General features: G+C 52.0%; 1 protein-coding gene across 9 annotated transcripts in view; it reads right to left on the bottom strand.

The window, feature by feature from the left end:
- Positions 1-26,703, bottom strand: part of NCOR2 (nuclear receptor corepressor 2) — a 267,305-nt gene that overhangs the window by 127,754 nt on the left and 112,848 nt on the right. For all 9 annotated transcript variants that reach the window (XM_062590203.1, XM_062590200.1, XM_062590204.1 and 6 more), the window contains exons 5-6: positions 10,456-10,635; positions 3,559-3,672 (exon numbers count right to left, since the gene is read on the bottom strand). In XM_062590203.1, the coding sequence (XP_062446187.1) occupies positions 3,559-3,672; positions 10,456-10,635 (294 nt within the window). The remainder of the gene's footprint in view (positions 1-3,558; positions 3,673-10,455; positions 10,636-26,703) is intronic.

Raw genomic sequence — 26,703 nt, forward strand, 5'->3', positions numbered from 1 at the left:
TGTTAAGTAGGTCACAAGAGGGAAAAGCGCCGTGATGAAATTTTGTATCAGAAGAGAACCTAAACTTTAGGAAAAACAGACATTGGCCAATGCCAACTTGCATCCCAACCCCTCATCCATAACCCACCACAGTGGTGAGAAAATATATAGACTTCTCTGACAAACCACGGGCTAAAAATAGAAACCATTCACCCCTGAAAAGCCGCAGCTATCGCCAAAAGGAAAGTAGGTCACAGAACGACTGGCTAACTTGATTTTCCGGAGTTTCTAGCTGCTCTGTCCTCACATAACCTCCTCTCTCCCATGGACCGTTTTTGATACCTCCTTTGTTTGCAGTACAACTGCATGCAGTGTACAACTCTGGCACAGGGCTGGCAGGAGCGGTGGGAACGGGACAGCGATGCTCGCGTGCTTGGTGAAGCACAGACCCATGGTTCACAGAGAATTAAACCAGAGCCAGACTACTGTCCCTCCACACACCGCACCGTCTCCCACCTGCTCTGGTGTCGACACAAGCCCTGGCTTTCTCCTCCTTCCACAATATTGCCCTTTAAAAACCACTTCTGGCTTTGCCAACTTTTCTAGGATGCTTTGCTGTCCTGCCTCTTCCCAAGGCCTGAATATCCTCCTTCTTAAAAATAAAATAAAAAAAAAAAAAAATAAAAAAGACATTGCCTCCCTCAAGCAAGTCACAAGCTGAATTACTTGAGTAAATCAAGCTCTTCCTTCCTTTGCTCACTGCCTTGCAGGCTAAAACCCTGGCTCTGGCAGCAGGCATGGCTGGGCTGCAGCCATCACAACAGGTTTTCTTTCTGCAAGCAAACCTCAAGGCATTTAAATCCATTGTTTTTCTGTAACACATGAGAGGCAGAAAGGCTTAAAAAGAGTACAGATTTGGCTCAGTGACCTTTCCTACTCTTGATCAATATGTCTCTATTTAGCTTGCAGCCCTTTGCAATTACCTTTCAAGTAAGTGTTAAGCTGCAACTAACCTCCCAGTCAATGCAGGAGCAACCAGGGGTCTCCTTCCCACATTCAACAGACCGTTGGGTACGTCACAGATGGTCTGCTGCCATCAAAACTGTCCAAGGAACCTGATATCCTTTCTTCAGCTACTTTCTATTCAAGGTCTTATCCAACAGTGCTGCCGTGCCTTTTTCTCTTCACAGTACAGCAGTTTTTCTCATCCTCCTGCTGGCTCCAAGGTATCTTGGGCCAAGGGGAAGAGTAATGGTCATAAGGCAGCAAATCTGCTGCCAATGGTGGGGGAAGTCACAGCCCTACCACTGTTTGAACATATATAGCAGAGGTGACTGGCTGAAAGCTGAGCTTGGGGATGCCCTCTAGGAGGAGGATAATATTCTGAATTCCACCTTATTATTAGTACAATGACAGATGCAACGTGGCCTATGGTTCTCAGCACACCTTTCCTCTTACAACCTGCAATGTGGCATCTCTATGAGCCGATACCTAAAGGGTACTTTCACCACTGAACTTGGCCAGCAAGTCTCCGTAGACTCTCTCTACGGTCCATGAGTAGATCACGTCTTCCTCAAAGGAAGGAACTTAATTTTAGCCTACTATGGCTTCTATCAAGCAAAAGGGAAGGATTGCTTGGTTGGAGTCTTCTACCCACAGATAAGCTTGCTGACATGCTATTCTCAATGGGACTTTACAAGAACAGAGGGAAGAATTGTCATTTATACATCCTAATCACACAGACACGAACACAGAGCCAAACATGAAATTATATAGACATTTGGTGTCAGATGTGACCTTTGCTTGCTGAGCACCCACCTGGAATGAATGCACCCTACTGCGAAGGTTAATAGCAAAAATGCCCCTGGTTAAAATCTGGCTTTGAAGATCAGTGTAACTTGGAACAAAATCAAGAACACTGACACACTGATGCCACCAACTCTGAGCACTGTATACGACCTCCCAATTATTATAACCATTCACTTTCAAGGAGAATTGTAAAACTCCTAACTTGTTCTCCATACTCTTCAATGTGACCCACAGGTCAGAGCAGCAACCCTGAGGGATTGGCTCGAGCAGTAGCTTCAAGAGTAGATCATGTTTGCCAAAGAGAAGGTGATGAGAGATTCAGGGAGAAGGAAAGGAAAGGGTGACCCTATCACGGAGGAAGGGCAGACAAAGACAGGAGGTGACAAGGTGGGACAAGGAGCCAGCAGGACGCTCAGCCCTGAGCAAGGTCCTGCTCATAGAGATTCCTACAACACAGAAGATCTTCTCCCTGCTCTGCCTCAGAGCAATCACCATTTCCTTCCCTGCATAAAGTGCTCTGGTCCAAGAACATGGGAATGTCCGGTGGGAGGATAGGGCTCAAGGGAATAGAAACAAAAATATCTGGGATCTTCTTTTCTGGACCTAACCCTTGCACAGAGGGTGTAAAGCATTTAGCCTAACGCTGCTGGAAAAGCCACTCCATAGCGTTGAAATGGAGAACTGGTTTTGAGAAACACTCCGCACCTGCCTCCAAAGCCCCAGTGTCTGTAAAGCTACTACCAGCTGGCACTTGCTAATGCTTTAAACACGTACGACCTCAGTCTTCATCCACTTTCACAACAGTCTGTGCCACTGTTGGGCTTCCTATTTCTAAGGAAGAGGCACAGATGGAAAAAGTAAGAGCAGAAAAATTGTGCTGCCTCTAAGCCAAGGGTGTGTGAATCTGAGGAGTCAGGCACCTGGATTTCTGCAGCTCCCAGTGAAATCGCAGGCTTCGCAATTCAAAATAATTAGCGACTAGTAGTTTTCCCTTTATGCAAAATCATCCTTTTTATCCAACACCTAAATGAAAATGAATGCGCTTGATTATCTACCAAAGGGCCCAATTTTCTAACGTCACTCTGAAGCACACAGCAAAATTCATGTCTCCTCAGGCTGCTATTACAAGCAATGGCTGAATGCAACAAATGAGTGGTCAAGGCAGAGATCCAGAGCCAACGATGCCAGTGTGACCTTTGCTAATGCTGTTTTCAGCCTCAAATATCCATAAATTCAGCCACGGCTCAATCCACGTTCTTTCTGCTCCAGCCCCACAGCTCAGGGGCAGCCAAGAGAGCTTGTAGCTGGCCTGCCAGTATCGAAGATATCTCCAAAGTCGCCCTCAAATCCACGCAGCCCACTTCAAGCCAAAGGCCCATCTTCTTAGGGCAACTTTGACCTGGTTCATTCCAGAATGGACAGACAGAATGAGCCGTTTAATAGGCAGAGCTCTGAAGCAGCTCCTAAATGCTTCCAGTCTAATATTTATCACAGTAAACCCCAACATCTGAGCTCTCACGCTGCTCAGAGAGGAAACGTTTGAGCATAATTCACATAGCAGAGAACGCACCTCATGGCTGAGCCCTCTGTCACCACCAGTCCCAAGAGGCCTCCATCTAGCACAACCTCCCACGGTCATGCCACGAGGGAACTTCTCCAGGGCAATCACCCATCTATCCCTTTACCAAACCTCCCTTCTCCATGGGCACCCCCAGCCCAGTATGACAGAGCATAATCACACATTTCTATTTCCATCGTTTTCACACTCACCCGGTTCTCGTCGTAGATGATCTGCACCAAGCTGCGATGCTTGGACTCGATAGGAGGGGGGGAGATGGGCTTTTCAGGCTCTGGTGGTTTGGCTGCTTCTTCCTCCAACTGTTGCTGCAGAATGAAAGGGGGGGGAGGAAGCGAGTGAGTCACAGCGAGAGAAACACAGCCGTCCCTGGCCACACGAGACTCTCCGCGGTGCTGTGACCAATACAGAAACCGCCATCCCAGAACGCTTCCTGTGAGACGTCGGCAGGTTCAGGCCCCGGAGAGGGAGGAGAGCCACGTAAGACCCCCCGCAGGCAGGAGCGCGATGCTGTCTGCCCCAGATGGCCTGCGTGGGCTGACGCTTTTCAGGCATGAACAAGGACCTGTCTTGAACAGGCACGCTGGAGAGGGCAACGAGGCTAGACACAACGATTTCACTGGAAGTCCTCGGGGGAACTACCCAGCACGGTCTCTGCTGCTACCCTGCCCGGCGCTGAGGGGAAGTGATGGAAGAGCGATGGGGTGAGTGCTCTCTGCCTTCAGTTTTATTTTTCGGTACTGCGGTCAGCAGAGACGTCCCGGATGACTGTTCTCAGCGAACCGACTTGCGCACCTCGGCTCTGCTCGGAGCGGGCGACAGCTGCCCCTGTGCCGTGCAGGCGGATGAACGGCAAGTACAGCAGAGGAGGCAACAACACCATGAAAGCAGTAGTCTCTGGCTGGAGCCTTCCCAGCCACACGTATGGCAGCGCTCACGGCCAACGTGAGAGATGCAGAAGAGCGTAAGAATGAAAGCAACAGCTACAGGACTCCCTAGGAAGGGCAGCATGGGAGCCAGGCGAGGGTCAGCAAAGTATCTTTTGCCCCTAGTGAATCTTGGTGAAGAGCTCAAGGACTGCTCCTCTGGCGGGCTGAGCTGGCTCCTGGGGAAGGCTGCCCCCAGCACTGGATGGCCCCATACCACCGACAAATGACTGCAACATAAATACTTTTTGTAGCTCTGGTCAACTTGGCAGGCAAAGGAGAACCTGCCGAGGGCAGCGGCACACAGCATTAACCATCTTCCAGCCATATGCCACCATGCTCTCTCAGGAAGGTGCTCTGAGACTCATTCCTTTTCCTTCCTACAGAACAAATGGCACCAAGCAGAAACCACCACATAAATCCAACTCCAGCTACGGAAAACTCAGTAGGAGCAGGTGGCCATCACAAGCGTGTCCCACCTGCAGAGACACAACAGTGCTGAGCAGTGCACGCTGTTGGTTCTTCTGCTTTCTAACTATCTTAATTGCATTACCACAGCTCCACATTTCGTGGTATCTGGGCTCCCAGGTCCAGCAGCTGTGTACTAAAATACACAGTGCCATCCTCCTCCAGCACCATGTGTCTGCCTGTGCCAGGACACCAGGCAACCAGAGGCCTTTGCTTGGCTCTCATCCAAAGCTTTGCTTCAACTTACAACATAAACACTCAGGAGCCCAAGTGCTGCGTGTCATGTTCACGTCCATCATCTCTCCTGCCACACAGACACAGTAAAACATGCCTAGCCCGAAACTGGTTTGAATGCAAACAACCCCCTAATAAGATGCAAAGCAGAAGGGAGCTTGCAGGAATTCATCATAAATCTCCCCACCTTCAGGGATGGGCAGAGTGGACCTGTGTGCCAGCTTTAGGCACGCATGTCCATGTAAGCATGCTTGGAGCTCACTAATCTTTTAATGTGCTCCTATCTATTGTGCTAGCTTCCCCGGCCACAGCAAACATGAATTATAAATCACCTTATTTAAAAGAGCACTTTAGAACATCACCACTGTCTGCAGACATGTTTTATGTACAACCTGCGTCCCCAGTTCTCCCAGCTGGTGCAAGACCAGACATCTGAGCCTTTTTAGTAAAATTGAGGAACTGCCCAGATGAAAGAGGAAATAACAGATTCCTCCAAGCTCCTCCCTTGGCAAGTGGCTTCCTGGTGAAGACACAGGGCACACACTGCCCACAGTAGCTGCAGGGAGAGACAGAAACAGCAGAGGAAACAGCTGTCAAAATCCGTGTATGATCTTTCACTGCTCACCTCTGATTCTCCACACCTTTATATTTTCTTCTACAGCTAAAATATCCCCTGTTGAAGCAAGGGAGAAAACAACCGATTCTCTTACTGGTAACAGAAATCCGTTTGTGGAAATACACCTGGGACTGACAGCAATCTGCTTTCATCAGAGCTGAGCACACCACCTTCCTCCTGGAGACAGCTGTGGCTTGCGGTCTGAGAAGAAGGGGGGCACCTATTAGTTCTTCAGATCATCTCCGTTCCCTTTGATGATTTGCCCTACCACCACTTTGGCTTAGGATGCAGTCCAAGAAAACACTTAAGCACCTAGATAGCTCTACTGGTTAGCCTAAGATAATTTGCAGCCTTAACATAGAGCATATTTAAATGGATTAAGCAGCCCAGTGCTATGGACCCCACTAACACTGCAGCTTCGCACAGAGCAGGCGAGCATCTTGCCCCACATGGGGAAAGACAGCAGCACAGGGAGCTCCACGATGCAACCAAGGCCACAGGAAAGCCAGCACCACCACCAGATTGTAGGCACTCTCTTAGCCACCCTGAAGGTGGATGGCCCAGGGTGACATGCCAGGGTGGGAATGGGTGCAACTAAGTGCAGTTCCATCTGGGATTATGCTCTGGCAGAGGGCAGGACAGGCTCCACATATGTGTGCTTCTGTGCACCTGCATCAGAGTCCAAAACTAGGGTTTAGTCCAGCCACAGATGACTACAGCCAGGCAGATTTCAGTTTAGACCATCTGGATACGACATCCCTACCTGAAACAGGGATAATCCTTCCCCCAGGAACCATGGGGATTCATTTGTCCATGCCCATGAAGAGCCATACAAACATGACACATTGAGGGCTTTGACTGCCTGATGAAATGGCCCCAAAAGCTTCCTCTACTCAACCACAGCTGTTTCTCAGGTGCCCTATGATCACATCACCACAAAGGGGACCACAGTTCTTCAAGAAGCCAAGGTTTAAAGCACAGGCAGCAAAACAGATATGAGCAAACAGCATCAATCCCCCTGGGGAAGCAACAGACAAACAGTGCTGGACTGAACTAGCCTTTGACGAGGATCAGAACGCTTCTTGGAGGCTTTGTTCAACTGGATCCTCTCCAGAGCAATCCACCTCCAAGCTGCAGCAGAGTGCTCACAAAGTCCTGCACATGCAAGTCCTTACTCAGGCTTCCAGGCACCTCTTGGCTCTTTCAGAGGCATTTCAGAGCCGTGCTACTCTCAGATTAGCAAAGGTACCCCCGACTGCACTGCTGCTTCCAAACTATAAACTCCAAAAACTCAAAAGAAAGAACCACAGAGGAATCCGTCAATCCTCTACTTCTCTTGGGGAAAATATTTGAGTAAAAATGTCAGAAACTTGGCTACATTGATCTGGAAACCCACAAAAATTTTGCAAAGTGGTCAGGTCTGTTCTAATTGATTTCAGGCAAGAGTATTTGATGGCATATCAGGAAATGAAAGTTTGCCAGTAAGTGGAGGCTCATTAAAAGCAGCTCATTAAAAGAAAAAAAAACAAATCTAATTATAGCTGTAATACAGTAGAGAATTAGACTCTACTCTCCATGGTGTAACATTATACATTTATTAAAGGGCCAGATGCTGCAGGCCCGGGATGCGGGCAGAGACTGCAGGCTCCGGAGCGCGGGAACGGCAAAGCTGACCTCAGCAGGTACAGCCCGCAACGGCCACCCTCGGGATCTGCGGGAAACGGCAAAGCAGGATAGGTCAGGGTTCTCAGACTAAACCCAAATGGATTTCTTAAAGGTCTGCCACCAAAGCGAGACCGGGACTGTGACCTTTGCAGTTGGAAAACAGGGATGAGTCTTGACGGCTCCCAGCGGCTGCGTCTGCCTGGCGATAGGCAGCGATCACCTGGTCCCCCGGGATGCTTCACGCGCCACGAGAAACGAGAGGGCGTTCAGCCATACAGCTCCATCCCTGGAAACTGCTTCCAAAGAGAGGGAAGAACAACAGAGGGGAATTTAGCCAGGAGATGGAGGAGGAAATCCAGAGCTCCTTAGTCCAGCTGGACATGGCCCACAGGGCTGCAGCGCTGCGGGTCACCTCAGCTCCACCGCCATCACCAGGTGGGAGTGTTGTACTCCCGGAAAGCACTTGGGAGAGCCTTCCCATCCAGGGAGGCTCAGACACGACTGCGAAGAAAAACCCAGCAGTTTATTTCTTGTTAAGATTCCTGGTACCAGTGCCAGGAATAAATGCATAAAGATTATCCTTCCTTGTCAGAAGGAGAGGGAGAAGGAACTCAATGAGAGCTTTAAGCACATATGGCACATGAATGAAGCGGGGGACGGCGAATCAAGGCAGCCTTCTGCCAGGGGTGTACAGCATTTTGGGAAGGCTTCTCAGCTGAGGCCCAGGCAGAGCCTTCTTCGCCATTTTTTTGGAACAACCAGAGAAAGAGAGGGAGCTGTGTTTTTTTTTTTTTTTTCTTTTTTTTTTTTTTTTTGCACAGCCTTTCCATACAAATGTATTTAATTACCCTGAGAAGGCCTCCCAAAGACAGAAGGGATAAGCATTAGGATATTACGGCCGCGTACAATGTCTCCCCTGCTCCACCGCTCATTCCAGGAGGAGCGGTATCTGTTTCAGGCTGATTGTTTTCCCTCGCTCGCCTTTCTCCTGCACTGACAGCTCAGATGCACAGATGGACAAAACGTTCTCCAAGCCTTTCAGACAGGAACCCCCCCTCCCTCCGCGGACGTTTCCTCTCGCGCGTAACCGCACTGGCCCAGATGTGAGAACTTTCTTGGAAGACCAGGTCATGGAAGGAGGAGAGGAATCCAATCCAAGGGGAAGGGAGATCATGGCATGTGGAGGATCTGGTATGGATGGACCAATTAACATATTTATCAAAAATGGAAAAAAAAAAAGAAAAAAGAAGGGAAGGGAGGGGATGATTTAACTGCCAACAATCACTTCAACCTTTTTCCAACTAATCAGAGCATTTTTGTGGGGAGGAAGAATCATGAAATTTGTTCAGGAGGAAGAAATAAACCAACCGAGCGGCCAACAATAAAAGAACCATTTCCTTATGGAAGGACAGCTTGATTTTAATGGCACCGAGCATACGCTGCTCCCGTTAACTCCAATACCCGGTCCTCACCAGCTCTGAAAGAAATCAGCTCAGCTCTAGGTATTCTTAGCTACCATGAGCGGAACCTTTGCCCCTGCACCAGGCACACATCCCTCTCTGGAAGCCCCTCTCCCCACCTGCAATGGGAAAGGGTTTTGGCACTTCCTTCTTCAAATGTGAATTGACGCTACGGACCACTGCCCTCTGTGAAAGGAGTGGGACTGCCAGCTGTGCGAATATCAGCGTTTCATCTGTGACTCCTACGGAGGGAAAGGGGAAGGGGGCTTTGCCCAGCTGCCCCCAAAAGAACAAGAGGATCCTCTGAGGTTTCCATTGCTCCAGATGTTCCTGCTGCCCCTCCTCAAAGGCACGCAGGGGCTGCTTCCACCCAGCATCACAGCTGTTTGTTAACCCTCTTGGCTCCCTTTCCCAAGCACTCTGATACCTCTGGGGATAAAGACTAACACAAAAGAGGTCTTTCATATTAATTAAACCATATAATTTGAAAATAAAACAAAAATATCTTGCTTTGCCTTGCAGGGAAGAATGGGTATAGTATCTGCTAAGTAAAAATGAAAGGAGATTTGGAACATTCTCGTGTTCAAAAGATACTAGGGAGCCAGCCACAGGACAGGAGCTGAGCTACAGGTAGTAGGTTTGCGTATCTGGGGAATGCAAAAAGCCTCTCGAGCTACTACACTGTACTTACTTTTCTTTTCCTCCTCTACTTTTGCAGATGGTGAGGAAGGTCAACTGCATTCTTGTCCTCTAGGAGCACCAGCTTAGTCCCAATTTCACATGCAGAATGACAGCCCAATTACACAGCTCTCTCCACTCAAATTCCAGACACGTGTGCCTCCAGAGAAGGACACCCCTCGGGGGCAGGCTGGGATTAACAGCCATCAGGGAGAGTTTAGAAACTTGCCCCAAGCATAGGAAAAACAACCGCTAAGACAGAGAAAAGTGACTTCATTTAGGCAGGGAAAGCCCTTAACAAACCCCCCCAGACTGCCCCTAAGGTGTTGCCACACTAATCTCTCAACAGGTTCATGGTAACTGTACATGGCAGCAGCAAGGTGGGCAGTTCTTCCACTGGGCCCCTGCTCTCGCGCAGGGGTAAAGCAGTACCAAGAAGATCAGACCCACATTCCTGTTCAGCCACATTCTGACCACAGCAGTTTTTCTGGGCGCTGCTCACGGCTGCAGAGCTGCCAAGACCCCGAGACAGGGGGTGGAGGCACGGGAAGGTTCAGGCGTGCAGGGCCGTCAGGTGCAGGACACAGCAGCAATGGTTCAAACAGCCCAGTACTATGGCAGCAGCAGCAGCAATAGCACTGGGGAGACAGCTGTTGGAAAGGGAAAAGAAAACATGCTGGGACAACGCTGTGCTGTACAGAGGACCCATGTGACCCCGACTCCGTTTCCAGCTCTGTCACTGACTGCTTTGCATGACCACAGGGAAATCACTGAGGACAGATTTTTCCTTCTCTCTTTGAGGTATCCTGACATGCCAGAGAGCCCACACGCAAGGTTTCCAGAGCTCCCTCATCCTGGTTGCAACCAGAGCCTGTCAGCACAGCAGCAGTCTCTCCACATCGCAACAGAGAGCACCGGCACAGACCGTCGCTGGTGCCACCAGGCATTGCCACTTCCCCTTTAGGGACGGGCATGGGCAAGGACTAGGGGTCAGCCAGCAGGCATAAGTGGACACATGCTGCCCTCCAAACCCCGGCCTCTTACCTGCTTCTTCTTCAGCTTGGAGATCTGCTGCTCCACCATAGTGATTTCGCGGTCCACACGATCCATGTTCTGAATGAGCTCCTCCTTCGAGAGCCGGGCTGGCAGCAGGTCCAGCTCAGAGTCGGGGTGAGCAGGGCTGACTGGAGATACGGGCTCCAGTTTGCCAGAGAGGCCACGGTCCTGGAGAGCACAAAACGACCACATCAGCTCTTTCCTAGGAGACATCAGATCCTCTTCTCATCTCCCACAGCTCCCTGGCCTGCTCCCAACCCACTAACACAGACGCACCCCCCATAAAACTAAGCAGGACCAGCTGCCAGATCACACCACCACCGTGCACTGCAACCTTCAGCATCACCAAAGAGAGCATCAGGTTAGTCTCCCGGGGGCACAGCAGCAGCAACTTCTCCTCCTGCCAAAGCCTCTCAGAAGGTCCCACCACCTTTGGTGCTAGTCACATCCCTGCAGGAACAACAAAGCCATCAACAGCCCGGGCTGAGCTTGTGGCTGCACCATCCCTCCACATCTCAGCAGCCAGCTCAAGGCTGCCTCTTCTCATCAAAAATGAGGTAGCCACAGAGCCACCACCCTCGGACACTAACACGGGCACGCTGGAGAGAAGCGCAGAGTTGACACACGTGCACAAGCAACGGGAACGAGCTAGGAGGTCCCCAGGCAGGAGGGGGAAATCCCACCTCCTGCAGGGTCTCCATCTCTTGTCTTGTGGGGAGCTCTCAGTGACAGATGCCACACGTGTCCTCTCAGGAGAGGGACAGGATGGGGACATGTGAGGTCAGGTTAGATGAAAACAGACTGAACTGACAACAAAAAGCTTTTTGCAAATTCCGTGTAAAAGCAGCTCCCAGTTCAACAAGACCCTTCAAGTCCGAGGCCGCCGGATCAGCGTAACCACCGCGACCATCGCTGAGAACAGCTCCAATTACCACGAGCCAAGGGAAGGGGAGAGCACATCGCAAGGCTCAGCTCCTTCGGCTGCTCCAAGGAGCCACGAGCGCCCGGGAGCAGCGCCTTTCGCCCGCCCGAGCCTTAGGAGAGCCCATCTCCAGGGCGCTCGGGGCCCCGCGCCGCTCGCGAGCGACGGGCCGCGGCGAGGCAGCGGACGAGACCTCCTCCGGGCTCGGCTGCCGGCGCAGGGGGCTCGCGAGCTGGGGCCGCTGGCGCCACGCGAAGCCCAGCCCGGCTTCCCCGAGGGCCGGGCACGGCGCGAGCCCGCGAGCCCGCGAGCCGAGCGCTGCCCCGACCCGGGGCGCTCCACGCTCTCCTGGCGGCTGCCCAGCCTCTTAATTAAAGGTTTATCTGCTCGTTCGCTTAGCGAGGGGATGGATTTCTTTTCCTGGAGGGGGCAGGAAGCGGGGAAGAGGAGCCCGGCCGGGTTTGTAACCTTAAACCGCTGCCAAGCACCCGGCAGCTGCTCTGGAAGGGAGGGCGGAGGGGGGGGGGACGACAAAAACGTAAACAAGCGATGAAGTTCGCACAACTTTGCTACCTTAATCACAGCCGCCCGGGGACAAAGGCGACACTGTGCCCCGGCGGCGGCAGCGGCGCTCGGCCCGCCGGCTCGGCCCGGCCCGGCTCGCGGGGGCTGGAGGGCAGCCGGCCCCGGCGGCGCGCCCCGCCGCAGGTGGGCCGCCGGCCGCGGGGGCCAGGGTGGCGCGATGCAACCGGGCCGCCGTGGCCGCGGGGCGGCCGCCACCTCCGCGCCGCTCGAGCCCGGCATCTCGCCGGCCTCCGCTCGGCGGGGAGGAGGGCCGGAGGGCCGCCGGGAGATCCCGCGCAGCGGGGGCTGCGCCCCCCGCCCCGGCACAACCCTGGGGGACGGGGTTTCAAGCGTGGTGCCCTGCCAGCAGCTCTGCACCGTTCCCTCATACGAGATGGGCAATGCTACTCATGCCAAAGCTAGAACAAGAGGCAGCGAGATCGGAAAAGTCCCAAAGCGGCCACGGCCTAGTCCACCGGGACCTAGGACACCGGCATCCTTCACTAGTGCCTCTTTCCTCTTCCTCTCCCTCACCGAGCACGCCTGGAAATGGAGACGACATCGAGCCAGCCAGTGAGGAACCAGTGCTCGGCGCTTCTCTGGATGCATTAACACCCTACCCACTGCTGCCACCAAGCGAGGGAAAGCAAAGAAGCAACCTGAGATCCCTCCCTAACCCTCCTCGGAGGCACTCATCCAGCCCTGCAAGCAGGGAAGCACTGGGACGTAACCTGGTTGTTTCCAGCATCCAGCTAGAAGGGAAATCAGAAGAACATTAAAGCTTTGTGGAGACTCCTAAAGAACAGATTCAATCTTGTTTGGATTCCCTAGGATGAGACAGGAAAAAATGGTCAACCAGCGGCAGGGCCAAGGCTTTGTGTTCTCCCCAACACCAAGATAAAGACCGATACCTTTTCCATAGAGATGTTGTTGGTTTTTTTTTTTTTTTTTTAAGCCGAGAGGAGCAGGACAACCTCAAGAAGCCAAAGATAAGTTAGGTGCCCATAAAATCTTGTTCAGATTAAGGAAGAGGAAGAGAAAGTGACAGTAGTTTTAGGAGGACACATTTTTCTAAAGGAAAGAAAGCCATCTTCTGTCAAAAACGCAGGCGAGAAAGAGAAGGATTTCTCAATCTCAGTGTAGATGGGAAACAAAGATACACTCTCATGTCTCCCAATATGCAAGACAGGGCATCTATAAACTTGGCACAAAACCCTTCAGAAACTCTGTTTCTGATATAGCTTTACCTTTTTACTTTGTGGAATCTGAAGCGAAACAGCAGCAAAGCTGAGTAAGGGGAATGGCTGCAAATTACAGCCCATAAAAACCATCATCATCTTGTATTATGAGACGATTACAGCAATAGAGAGAGGCAATGTCCCTAGACCTCAAATAACAGGTCACTGTCATTTCACAAGCATCTCTAGATAAAGGAAATGACAAGCAAAGAGGGAGAAAAAAAAACAAAATTGAAGGCAAATAAGTCTTGTCTGTGCAATTTTGAGGTCCAGAAAGCAGAGCTCCTGGATTTACACACTGCACAAAGAAACCCTTCTTGTAAATCACAAAAATCCAGTCAGTTTGAAAAGATGTTTACAAAGACCATACTCTGCTCAAATGGTGAACTTTGAAAACAAGTCAAGTCTCAGGAAGCCACCAATGTTTCATCCACATGTGGGATGAGGGCTATGTGCATCCTCTTGGGAAGGGCACCTGTCTGCCTCCCAGAGCAAAGCAGGGCAGCAGATTACAAATGAAACATATGGTTGTTGGGATGAGCCAGTTGAGTTGCAAGGACTGTGCTGCGGCAGACTACAGCCCAAACCACGGGGAACACGGAGAAGCCCCAGGACGGCAGCCTCTGACAGCATTCACTGCTGAGCCCGTGAGGCACCAACCCTCAAAGGTACAGCACATGCTGCAGGCCCACTGTACAATGAGTCTCAACAACACCAAGAAAGAAGGTTTATATAAACCAAAAAAGAGAAGAGCCCACCAAGCCCATGGTGGACATGCACTGAGGGACACAGCACCCCTCCTGAAGACTGCAAAGCCCACAGGGGTGGGAGGAAAGACTAGGAAACTAAATCCCTCTCGGAGCAGCAGGTCCTGCAAAACCAGAACCCATCTCCACCAGCCTCCCTGCTGTGACAGCACAGCTCTGGGCACACGCTCGGGGCACGCTCCAGCTGTCAGGAAGCTAGTGGCTTTGGATGGCGTTCAGCATCTGCTCAGAGAAATCCCATCAGGATAGAGCTTTCTGGACCAAAACTCCAACACTGCACACTGCATCCTCACAGCTGAAACACTGCTGCCAGGAAAGGAAGTCAGACCCTGCTAAGAAGGCCTTGGGGTGGAGGGACGCTAACATATATAGATGTTTTTGTTTCAGCTGGTGCTGCCGACGATCTGTTTCCTAGCACTCTAAAGAAGCTGTTCAAAATATAAACCAGTTAATGCCAGTGGTTCACATGGTCTCTCATCCAAGTTCTGAACAGGCTTAACATGAAATGTAAAATTCTTCTTATTAACGTGAAGCCACAGACTTTGAAACCAGCATGAAGCTGGGAGAGATGGAATAAACCTGCTAAAGGGAAGACGACAATTACTGCATTACTCAAGTTGATATTTTCTCAGTAATTATACTGTTTCCACGTGATTTGTTTTTATACATGGCTAACAGCTACTGTAGTTCCTGTTTATCCCTGGCCTTATTATTATGTGATTTGTGTGATAACAAGGGTGGATGAGTTGGAGGAAGAAACTGCATAAACCTTCCTGCAGAAAAAAGGAGATGCTGGCATTAAGGAAAACAATTACCACTAAGGAGACTATCAGAGAGCAAAGCCAGTCTTGTCCTCCCTGCTTCCCATGCTTTTACTCTTAACGCAGGTAGCTTTAATGGAGTTGGAGCAGGCCTGTTCCATGCTATTAGGCAGTGGCTTAGATGTGCAGCTGATGGGGAGAGAACTTAAAAATCAGGAATCAAACCAAATCCCATCTCCAAAAATAACTTTCTCTCTTCTGTCAGACACATCAGCCTCGGTGTTCTCGATAACAGAACTGGCCTCTCTCATCAAGCCCCGACAGCCGCTGCCTGCTGAAGACCTGGAAGAGAAAAGCACCAAAGAACAGGCGCAACCACACGCAGGGCAAGTCCTTGCCTTCGGACACATCTGCATCCACTTCCGCAAGAGAGGAAAGACCAAGGGAGCTCTGGCCCCCATCCCAACCACGCAGGAACCTGCCCCAGGCCACCACGTTGTCCTCCTTATCATTGACCCATCCTCAAACGCTCCCAAGGAGCTAATTGCAGTTGGAGAGCTGGAAAACACCCTAGGCCAGGACAGGGTCCACGTCACGCGCACACGCAGCCCCTACCGCTTTGGCGCTCTGAGCAGGCAGCCAGGCTGCACGCAGCGGCGAGCACAGGACCCCTTTCTTTGGGTGCACCACAGCTTCCCCCTCGCGCAGGGCAGAGCCGTAGCTTCGCTCCGGCTGTTCCTAACTCACTGCAGACTCCTTGCAGCGCAGCTACCTCTTCAAAACTACACCAGCAGAGCCCAAAGCCTCCTGAACTCTAGGGAGATGCTTGCCTAGATGTGCCTTTCGGGGTCTAGCACAGCGCTGCAGCGTTATCTTCTTAGGGAAGTCCTGGTGTCTTTGTGCCTTCCTAAAACAGATCATTGCCAATGTCCCCGCTAGGTGAGGGCACAGATCTGGGGATGCCTAAATCACCGCTTTCAGCCTGTTCCCTTTCTGGTTATCACAGGGCAGCGGTGCTGTGCTAGAGTTTGGGGAGGGGACTGCTGTTAAGAGATGCGTTATCTCCCGCTCCTGCCCACTTGCCCACCTCTCATCCCCACAAGCTAGGGAACATTTCCAAAATGGGCAAGATGAGTCACTACCGCCCCAAGGACATGCTCAAGTTAATTCGACCCCAAAACCAAAGGATGGGCTTGCAACGAGGCAGACAACCGCGGGGTGGGCTGCCTGAAAGGGTACTGCAGGTGGGCTGCGGTCTGCGCCTCTCCCAGCAGCGCCAGGCCACCGGACACAGCTGAACTCCACCAACCAACCAAACTCTCCAAGCGCTCTCAGGGCAAAGCCGAGCTACAGGCAGAGATAACCAGTTGTCCTCCCTGTCCACCTCCAAGAGCGTGTGGCTTGAAAAGCATTACACAATTTGGCAGAACTAGAGCAGTTCCTAAAACTGGGGGGGGGGGGTATTGGGTGGCAATTTCAGTGGAAGGACAGAAAGGGGAACAAGAGCTTTCACTAAACCTCCACGACCATTCTCAGGACGAAGAAAAATCAAGCAGAAAAGTTGCAAAAGATCAGCAGGGGCACCAGCACCCCTACTCCCCCATCCACTGGAAAACCAATGGGTTTTAAGGCAAAAACAAGTGTATAAAAGTCTTAACAAAAAGGCAAAGTAAATAAAGTTCAATTGAAACTTTTTCTTTTTCCTCTTTTTTTTGGAAAAGAGTCAAATAAACATTCCTTCTGGCATATCAACAACCTAAACATGACAGCACTGTACTAATGCTGACAGGGAGAAAAAGAAAAAAAATATATTAAAGGAGCTGAAAACTAATGTCTCATTTCCCAGGAGAGAAGTGTGAGAACAAAGTCAGGGAGCCCAAACAGTGCAGAAGTACATCACGTTATTACAATCCTTTTGTTTATAATCATCTGCTGCATTAACGGCTCTTTCAGCAACCCAATCTTTTAAATGGAGTTTTAATTCTTAAATACGCCAGGCTTTCAGCTCGCCTGCGTCCCTGCAACAACTCGCAAAGTTGTCAAAGGGAGATGCAGATGCGCACGGCGCTGCAAGCGGCGCAATTCCTGGGAGCGCTTGCGGTGCCGCTTGCCAGGAGTCATCAGCGGCGAACGGCGCAGGACCGGCTCCAGGGCCCCGCGGCCAGCGCCGGCAGCCCGGCCTGCCGCCAAGAGGGGACATCACCCCGTCCCCGCCGGCGGCAAAAGGCTCTTGCAGGAGGGAGCTGCGGCCAGAGATGCCGCAGAGCACCGCGAACACCAGCGCGCGCGGAGCTCCCGAGCGAGCCGGAGGAGAGCGGCCGAGGCGCGGGGCCCTAGAGCTGGCGCGCTCGCCCTCCGTTCCCACGCACGGGCCGGGGCGGGGGGATAACCAAAAAAAGAATCACTTTTGTTGGACGCAGCCCAGCGCGCTCTCGTGGGAAGCCACGAAACTGGAGACTGAGGAGCTGTCTGAAGACGGAGTTGACTTTGGTTTTTTTTTTTTTTTTTAATAAAATATGTGACTTTATGAGAAGGCCTACGAAATTCCATTCCCCTGTAACCCAGCCGAATTCCGTGGAGCCAGGGCAGAAAATATCCCAACAATTTTGCAGCTTGCACGAAAGTAGGTCAAAAAACTTCCCCAATGTTTCGACAGCTTGAAGCAATTTAATTGCAAAACCAGTAACAAACGCTGACCCTCCCTCCCCACCCCCACCAGCAGATTTATGAGGGTGGTAAAACCTTTGCAGTTAGCGTTATGGTTAAATGCACTAACCAAAGCATAGTATCTGCTCTTGCAAAATTTGCTTGTGCTCAGAGAAGTCATTCCACACTATTATACTTAACAGATGCTGCCTCTGGACCTTAAGATTGCAGGATATTACAGAAGCAGCAGCAAATGCAGCTTATATGCTGAAAAGTAGCTTAGAATAATGGGTCAAATCTGGAAAACCTTACTCAGACAAACTCCCACCGAAGCCTAAGGCATTATACTGACAAATGGATGTTGTGCCTTTCATTACCTTCTTGCCTTTCCCCATTACTGGATAATAATTGCATTGAACTCATGCATTCCCTACTGACTTCACACGAGTGATGAATTCTCACCTACCCATCTACTCTTTACAAATAGGAGCTAATAGCTCTATCTCTCATTAAATATTGCCCAACATTTCCTGGTCTAAAACATTGGATTTTCTGTTAATTCTAAACCTGCTGAAACTTAACTGTCTGAATTGAAACTTTCCATGCTGAATATTTGCTTCTAGTTTTTTTTTAACAGTAAATATCAGCCAGAAAAACTCAGACATTTCCAAGAACAAGTTTAGAGGAAAATATGCCTTTCTGCAACGTCAAGAAAAATTCTGGAAACCTTGACTTTAAGCATCCTCAGCAGTCCAAAGCTATGGAGCAGAGTCAATACATCTGGCAGAGCGCTCCGTGCTAGGGATGTGCCTTTTACTAACTCTAAAAATCTGCCCAAGTAAAAAAATAAAAAAATAAAAATTTAAAAAAGTCGCATTGATGCTCGCCTAGGGGAAATGATTTAGAAGTGAAGACCGTGCCCTGCCTGACCCTCGCCGCTCGGCCAGCTCTCCGTCTCCCGAAGGGGGATCAGAGCCCTCCTTCCGCGCCCCCGGCCGCGCCAGCGGGCTGCAGAAGACGTTACTGGCACGCGTGGAGCGCTGCACTCCGACAGCAACAAGTGCCATAAAAGAGCTGTGAAGAAACACAGGACTCGGGGATTGGGGCAGTAAATAAAGCCCGAGACCACCCACCAAACAATAAGGATAAAGTAAAATAGCAACATACCTGCGCGCTCAGAGCTAAAGGCCGCCCCGCGCACTCGACGGAGGAGGGAAAGCCCAGCGTCGCGTAGGGCAAAGGCTGCCTTACGCTTTCAGCGAACACAGGCTGGGGGGGATTAATGCTGTCAGGGTAACCTGCGCGGTAGCAAGCTCTTCAGCTCCTCCGTCTGCAGCCCTAACGTTCGCTCGGTACCTGCGGCCGCCCGGAGCACCGCTCCGCCTGGGCTGAGGGTGCACCACGCCGGCAGCTCGGAGAGCATCCTCGTCCTCGCGACAGCCCTAACGCCGAGCTGCCCCTCGCGAGGCCCAAACCCCTCGATTCACGAGCAGGGTTCTGCCGCCCCGGGCAGCTACGGCGGCGTTTCCGCAAGCCCCGCCGCAAGTCACCGCAGAGCACGCGTCCCGGCCATCGCTTCTCTGGGAAGCGCTAGCTCGCGGTGATTTGGAGTGACCACAAAATTACAGCATCGGGGGAGGCGAAGATTTGCATGAAAAAGGGCCCAGATCCGTAACTGACCGGGCTGAACAGCAGGTCAGACTCCTGCACCAGGATACTCGAAACCAGTGATTAAAACATCCCTGGGGCTTACAGCGGCCAGCCGGAGGGGGCTGCCCCGAACGGCTGGCGAGGGTGCGAACAAAAGCGCGCCGGCAAACGCGCGTTGGGTTTGATGCCTCTTAAAAAGGAGCAAACCGTGAAAACGTCTCCAATTACACTTAGCGTGAATCCAGGGAGACAAATTTGTAATTACGTGCTCTGGAAGGCGGCCAGGCCGGCGGGGGGTTAGCCCCTCGCGGCGGCGCCCCGCTCCCCCGGCGCTGGCTGGCGCGGGCCGGGCTCTCCAGCGCCGGCGGCTCCCCGGAGGCAGCCGACGAGCGCGAGCTGAGGCCCGGAAGCGCCCGCGGGGCCTCCGAAGGCGATCGGCGAGCTCATCGGCGAGCTCCTCCCGGCGCGGGAACCCCGTTTTCTGAGAACCCCCCCGGCGCACGGACGCCTCTCGCTCCCGTTGCGCGCGGGGTCTCAGCTCGCAGCTGGCACAGCGGGCAGAAGGCCCTCGCGCAAAACGCCCTGTCACTTCAAGGCGAATCCTTGCAGCCAGCAAGGCGGCGAGGCCGGGCGGGATCATTAAGATGTCACTTACCCTTTGAAAGCCCCTTACTCCCCAGGCGGGCTCCCCTCCGCCCTGCCTAAAGCTGCTCGGCTTTGCAATTAAGGCCTTGCGACAGCCGTTCTGACTTAACAGGTTGTCTACAAAAAAAAAAAAAAAAAAAAGAAAAAGAAAAAGAAAAGAAGAAGAAAAAAAAACAGAAAAAAAGAAAAATGCCAGGAGTAGCTGGAAGAATACACGAGGATTTATGGAGAGGTTAAGGAGAAAGCCAGCCAGCAGAGAGCTGTCCCAAGGCGCGATGGTGGCGCGCGGGCAGAAGCCACCATCGCCGGGCTCCAAACCACGCTCGCTTTCTTTGGAACCGGCCGACTCGGGGCAGCTCCGGCAGAGGCGCGGGACGCGGCCCCCAGCGCTCGCCACCCCGCAGCCCGCCCGTTTTTCCCACCGCCTCCTCTCGAGGGAGTTTCTCCGGGCGAACTCCTCGGCGGGGGCACTCGCAGCCCGCCCCGCCAGCCAACCGGCACAGCTACACCAGCCAAGGAGCGGGCAGGCAACGAGTCAGCGCGACTAGAGCTAAGGCAGCGTCGCGTGTGGCGAGCACAGGGCCAGATCCTGAGCCGGGCTCAGCACCTCCCACACCCCCTGCCTTCCAAAAAAGCGGGGACACGTCCCCCCTGCTCAGGCCTTAAGGACGGCCTCGGAGAGCGCGCAAGGCTCTCGAGCGCGAGGACGCCCCGCGAGCCCCGCGCTGGCAGAAGCGTCGGCGCCCGGGCCGGCGCGCGGAGGGACGACTCCGGCGGAGCCGAGACTCCGGCGGAGCCGAGCCCGCCCCACCGGGGCCGCCTGGCAAAGCAGGAAGCTCCAGCTAATTCAGAGGGCGATACCAGGTGCATCCTCCAGCACACGGACACGCACAGGGGAGGGAAAAATCCACCGTGGCGGCTTCTACAAAACCTCGCTTATTTAAAAATAAAAAATTGAGGGGAAATGAAAAGACAAAAGCCCTTCTCAGCCTGGTGTTATCAAGCAGAGGAAATGAGACTTCTAAAGCTCCCATTCAGAGAGGAGTCAGAGGGGGAGAGAAATCCCACTCCAGACGCACTCGAGTGAACAGCTTTTGAAATGGAAATGTCGCTCTTCAGAAACATTTAAATTTCTTCCTATTGCCAGGGAGGAGGAAGGACACAGAAGAGAGAGCAGGGACTCCTCAGCCATGCAAATTCAAATGCTGGTCCATTCACAGCAGCACCCGGACGGCTGTGCCGAGAGGGGATTTGTCAGGGAGTTAATCAGGACCGGCACACCGTATTAATATCAGGAAGTCAGCTTGAAGGGGCATCAGATTTACAGGCAGCGGAAGGGAATGAATGAAGACAGCTCTATTTAATCAGTGCCACAAATAAGATATACCTAAAGGCTGCCCTGCCTGAGCTCCTTTCCTCCATTCTCCACTGCAACAATTTGGGTAGCCAAATTGTTTTTTTTTCCCCAAATCCAAGAGGCTGAGCTGCCTGCTGAGAAGAGCTTGACCAATGGAGAAAGCAAACACAAGGAAGCTCTAGGTCAGTTTTAGCAGTGGCTGAATTATGTTGTGGGACCAACCTGAGTCTCCTCCTACATGCTGGAGGCATTTCACCAAGCCAGGACCCCCACCAACTCCCTTGGAAGTCCTGCAGCAGAAAAGGCAAGAACCGACTGGGTCACAGCACAAACTCCCTCTCGTTTCTAGGAGCTGCTGTCGAAATTGCATTGGTTCTTCAGGGAAAAACAGAAGGTATCGCTCCTGCACTAATCTGCTGCGCTCCTCTTGCCAACCACGTTCCACTATCTCACTGCTCTGACATCTTCAGGGTCACGCAACGCAGCAGTTCAGCCATGCTTTCCAGGATAAAAAGCAGGTCACTGAGTCAGGAGAAACCTTGGATGCATTTCTGCTTCTGCCACTGACCTACCAAGTGGTCCTAGGAAAATCATTTGACACTCTCTGTACCTTTCACCTGCAAAAAACACAAATTCTCAGGCTGCAAGAAAAGCAGACTTCAGGGAAATGCTCCAAAGATGTTTTTGTCCAAAAAAACTAGTAAGATCTCAAAAGTTTGATTTCTAGAGAGTCTTTTTACTTCTATTAGAGCAGCTCAGTACACATGCCTGCCTTTCAAGACTCAAATGTACACAATGCAGCATCCAAACGCAACAGCCTGGAAACTAGTAAGGGTCACCAGTGAATTCGGCCCGTGAACTTCACCAGTTCAAAAAATAAGCAAAAAACAAGCAAGTTTTCCATCAGGAATGCAAGCTGATTTCACTTCCATTTGGAGGTGGCTGCACTGGAAAACACGCTATGCGCAAGACATAAGGCTTGTGGTCACTTGGATGCTTTTGAAAAGTTTTAAGCAACAGGAATAGGCTCAGGGAAAAAAAAATCCCTTCTCTTCAAATAACTTATCGTGATTTTTAACAAACATCAGGGGCTTTTAGTGGCGTTTTCTGTGCCGCACACAGCAGCGGAGCCTCTTTGTGCAGCTCCCGCCTCCTCCCGGCATCGCCCCGCCGAGCGAGAGCTGCCCCGCGCGCCGGCCGACGCGTCCCCCGCAGGCGCCCGCGACGCGGCAAGGACAGCGCGCTGCGACAGCCTCGCGCCCCGGCCCGGAGCCCGCGTCTCGGAGGAGCCCCGCGGCACCGCGCGCCGCCTCCGAAGGCCGCGGGACGTCGGCTGTCGGCGGATGCCATCCACCGCAGCCGGCGGCGGCCGCGCTCCGCGCTCCAGCGTACTAACGACCGCGCAGACGCGTGCGAGGGGGGCGACATTTGAGCAGCCGTTTCCCTCCCCGATGCGCCTGCTCCGGCGGGACCCCGCGCGGAGAAGGGGCCGCAGCGCCCGGCCTCTTCGCGTCGAGGGCAGCGCGGGAAGGGCTAGGAGGAAACGTGCTCCAGTACCAGCCCGGACGCAGAAAGCCCAACACCAGAAAAAGGTGCAAAAAGCAAACTCACGTGAGCAAACGAAAACGGTTTTGCTCCGTTCTCAACCCTGTTCTTGCAACCGCCCCCCTGGGAGCCGCTCCAGCTCCGGGTAGCGCGAGGCAGCCCCGGCCGCCGCGGGGAAGTAGCGCTGCTCAGAGCTGCAGCCGAATGCCACGGCAGCTCCTCAGCAGTCCTCCCAACGCTGCAAGGCTCCAGGATTTGAACAAGTCAGCGAATGTCATCTGATTCAAGATTACTGTGTTGCCTGAGCTCTGAGAGGGCCCCATCCGTAAATCCTGCAGCAGATATTTTTGGATTTATTCGGACAAGGGGTTTTTTTGCCTTTCTTCTTTCCTACCCTCCAGCAGGTATGGAAGGTCTCTGGGTTTAGGAACCACCATGAATGTCTCAAGTGTTACACTCCTCAAGCATCAGACGTAGCATTGCAATCAGGAAAAAAAAAAAGTTATTTTACTGACCAGCAAAGGACCAAATACGGACAAGAGTCCTGGATAAAACGAAGGAGAGAAGCCCCATTTCAAAGTGCGAATGGCTGCAGGAATCACTCAGGCTGCAAACTCCCGGCTGGGCCATCTCTGCAGAAAGTGTGAAGCACCCCTGCCTTTCCAGGCCAGGGTGCTTAAGAAAAAACACTAGTATATCAGGTCCCCTAGCAAGAATAAGCTCACAGTGAATTTGTTATTATCTGTTAGCAAAGCAGCAGCTTCCCACCAAGGCTGGAATTTCCATCTTGGTTTGGCAGGCACAGGGCTGTGAAATGATTACTGTGTTTACTTTTCCTTTGCTAACTATAAAATCCCATTCCACTGCCCTGCCAAGAATGACTGAAGCTAATAAAATTCAGGCATTTGGAAGAAAGCAATAATAAACCTCCCTTTTGGGGCCTTTATGATGAAATTTCCCCACTCCAATCAGAGATTATGCTGTATTCATGAACACCAGTGATGTCTCAAAGTGCACCAGATTGACTCAAATCAATATTTAGCTTTGCTGGGAACTGTAAGCCTTTCTTAGTGTGGCTGCTGAAGGCAGGATCATCGAACTGCACAGCTATAAGCAGCCTTAAAAAATACAGCTTACAAGTACATAAGACAGCTTATACACATGTCTATGCATGTGTTTATATGTGAATACATACACACATACATATATATGTAAAAAAGCATGTTATTTAATTACTTAGAACTGAAAAAATTTATACACATGAAATACTCATGGAGGTATAATTTACAAATACTCCTCCAAATACATAGAAAGCCGTAAATATAGTACATACTATACATTTAGGTACACACATCTGCATATTCCTTAGAAGCTTTCAACGATCAAAAGACGACACGCCTGCGTTTACATCTGCCACCTTCCCTACTGCTGGGGCAGGAAGGGCCGAGCGGCTGCAGGCTCTCTATCGGTACCTCATACCTGTGATTGCTGGCACACGAGACCGTAACGCAGACCTGGAAAACAGTGCAAAACGAAAGCCTGTGCTTGATTTAGCCACGTAGCCACCTAGGACGCCTAATCTGCACTAGGCATTGCTCCTTTGCGAAGCAGCCGCCAGCAGAACTGCATCCAAAGCATGGCTGGGATGGCAAAATCTAGCAAAGTTCCTCCTCAGGGAACTATGCAAGGAAGAGGAAAACCAAACCAAACCAAACCCGTCCTGTCCCTTGCCACGGTAGCAATCAGAGGACGTGGTTTGGAGGCAAACCTAGGATGTGTTATCGTGCAGACAGAGAAGATGCTAAAGCGCTGGGGACAGCAGGCTCTGGACACTGCAAGGAGGGAGTTCAAGTCAGTTTAAAAGACAAATTGTTCTCCAGTCTTCTTGACTAAGAAAAGACCAAGCATCTAACAGGAAGACCAGCCAAGGCTGATAGAGAAGAGCTCCCTAACATACCACTGTCATTCTCGCATGCTCCCCCACTGCCACTTTCCACACCAGGCAGGACGCGGCAATCTGCGATTGCTGCTCTGCAGTGCTCCATGACTGGTGGGCAACGGGGTGCCACATACAGCCAACCCTTGATCTGGTATCCACCTTCACCTTGACTCTCTTTTTGGAGCTGCTGGATGGCCCCTGCACCCAGAGGGAACACACTCCAAGTGGTGCTGGGCGCAGGATTCAAGAGGATGCTATTCCAGGGCCAGGATGACTTGGGAACAACAAACACAAGCTGGACTGAACACGTGCATACACAGAAGACACTCCATCAAGATGCTAGCCCACTAAAAGCCTGCCTTGCTGTTTGAACTGAGGCTTGTGGCATTGGCCACTTAGCTAAGATGACCAAAGAGAAGAATAACTAGATCTAGGTCAGGACTATAAGGAGTTGGAGCAGATCATTTCATCCCTCATTGCTTCTCCCCACTGATACCTGCTCTGGAGTCTCCAAATCACTCAGTAGGACAGAGCACGGTCCCCTGCCCCGAGCCAGCTCTGGGCAGAAGGGGAGCAGTTTCGTCCAAGGCAGAGGGAGCAGAGCCCCCTGTGCGCTCACTCTCCATCCTCTTGGTAAAAGGTGCCAAGAATTAGCGTTATGTTTCTTGAGAGCAGCAGAACAAGCCAAAGGCCTGTCAGCCTGTCCTAAAACAACCCCGCTGCGCGCAGAGCCTGCAGCCAGCATTCCTGACGCACACGGGCGCCTGCCGCCCCCCGCTCCCTCTGCCACGCGCTGCGCAGCTCCAAAGCATTTGCTTGCAGAGCAAGCCAGCAAACCCTCCAAATGTGTGCTGCCTAAAACCCAGCCAAATAGTTTTCATGTTAAAAAAGCAGGTCTGGGTCCAAAAAGAAAGGAGGTTTTCAGAGAGAGCGGTTATAACTAGGCCCTTTGGCACTCGACACTCCTCTCGTTATCGACGATGAGGGTGTTGTTAAGGGATGAGGCCCCACGAAGCACTGAGGTGAAGTTTCCGAGCTTTAGCAAGGGACGTTGCCGTGTTCAATATGTTATTGCAGCTCCCATCACCACAGGCACAAAACGCAGCAACTCCCCTCTGCCAAATCCATCTCCGAAATCACTCCTCCACGCCATCCCCTCCAGCAAGAGCGGGCAAACAACATCGATCGCTGCTGCATCTCCTCCGCTGCTTTCCACCCGGCGCCAGGAGAGCAGGATTTAACACGAAATGCTTTCCTCCTCAAAACACAGCACGCAAAGTTAATCTGATCAGCGTCACAACTCACCGGCTTTGGTTTCGTGAGTCAGGACTGTGCACCTACGGCTTCTCATGACCATGGAAGACTGCACCACGGACGTGCTAGGTGCTGTATGTTCCTGGAGGACACACAGAAACTGGTCCCCACTCCCTCTCTGAAGCAGGAAGGCCCTTGGCACGGGAGGCACACAGGAGTGCCAACCGAGCGGGGAGGCCAGGGGAGTCCAAGTACATCTGTGATAAGACACGTGTGCTTGTGAATTGCTAATCACCTCCTGCTGCTTCGTCATCTGCACTAACTGGTCAGATCACATAAAACTGGAAAGAATCACTTCCCCCATCCCGGGGCGCAAGTGCATCTGCAGCGAGCTGGAGCAAAGCTCTACGTCTCACTGCGCAAAGCAATCCCCATCCACGAGACCAGGAGAAGCGAAGAACACAGATCAGCCTGAAACTGCAGCGGGGAAAGAGCGAGTCGGGATGTCACCGCCTTGGCTGCCAGGACCAGCTTCTCTTTTCCCCTAAATTCATGCCACGTGGGGCTTTTACCATCACTTTCCGTGACTGTTCAGAACCGCTGTTTCTGACTGACCCCACGCAGACCGCAGCAGAGGCCAGCACGGCCCTCCTGGCCCTGTGCTGGGCCCTGCGTTTCAATGCAGCCACAGGAGAGCCAGCTCCTGAGACACCAACCCCACCCCAAGGACTGGCGGAGCTCAGCAGCAAACTACCCTCTGATATTTTGGGGAGACAACAGTAGGGCACACAGGAACCCCTGCCATTAAAGAAAACACAGGCTTCACAAGCATTTTGCTCTCTAATAGACATACAAACACTTTAAAGGTATAAAAACCATCACCATGAATCCATGCAGCACACCCAGCTGCCCTGTTGCTAGCAGAAAAACTAGCAATATTTCTTCCAA

The sequence above is a fragment of the Rhea pennata genome, chromosome 17 (assembly GCF_028389875.1).
Source record: "Rhea pennata isolate bPtePen1 chromosome 17, bPtePen1.pri, whole genome shotgun sequence".
Classification (NCBI taxonomy): Eukaryota; Metazoa; Chordata; class Aves; order Rheiformes; family Rheidae; genus Rhea; species Rhea pennata.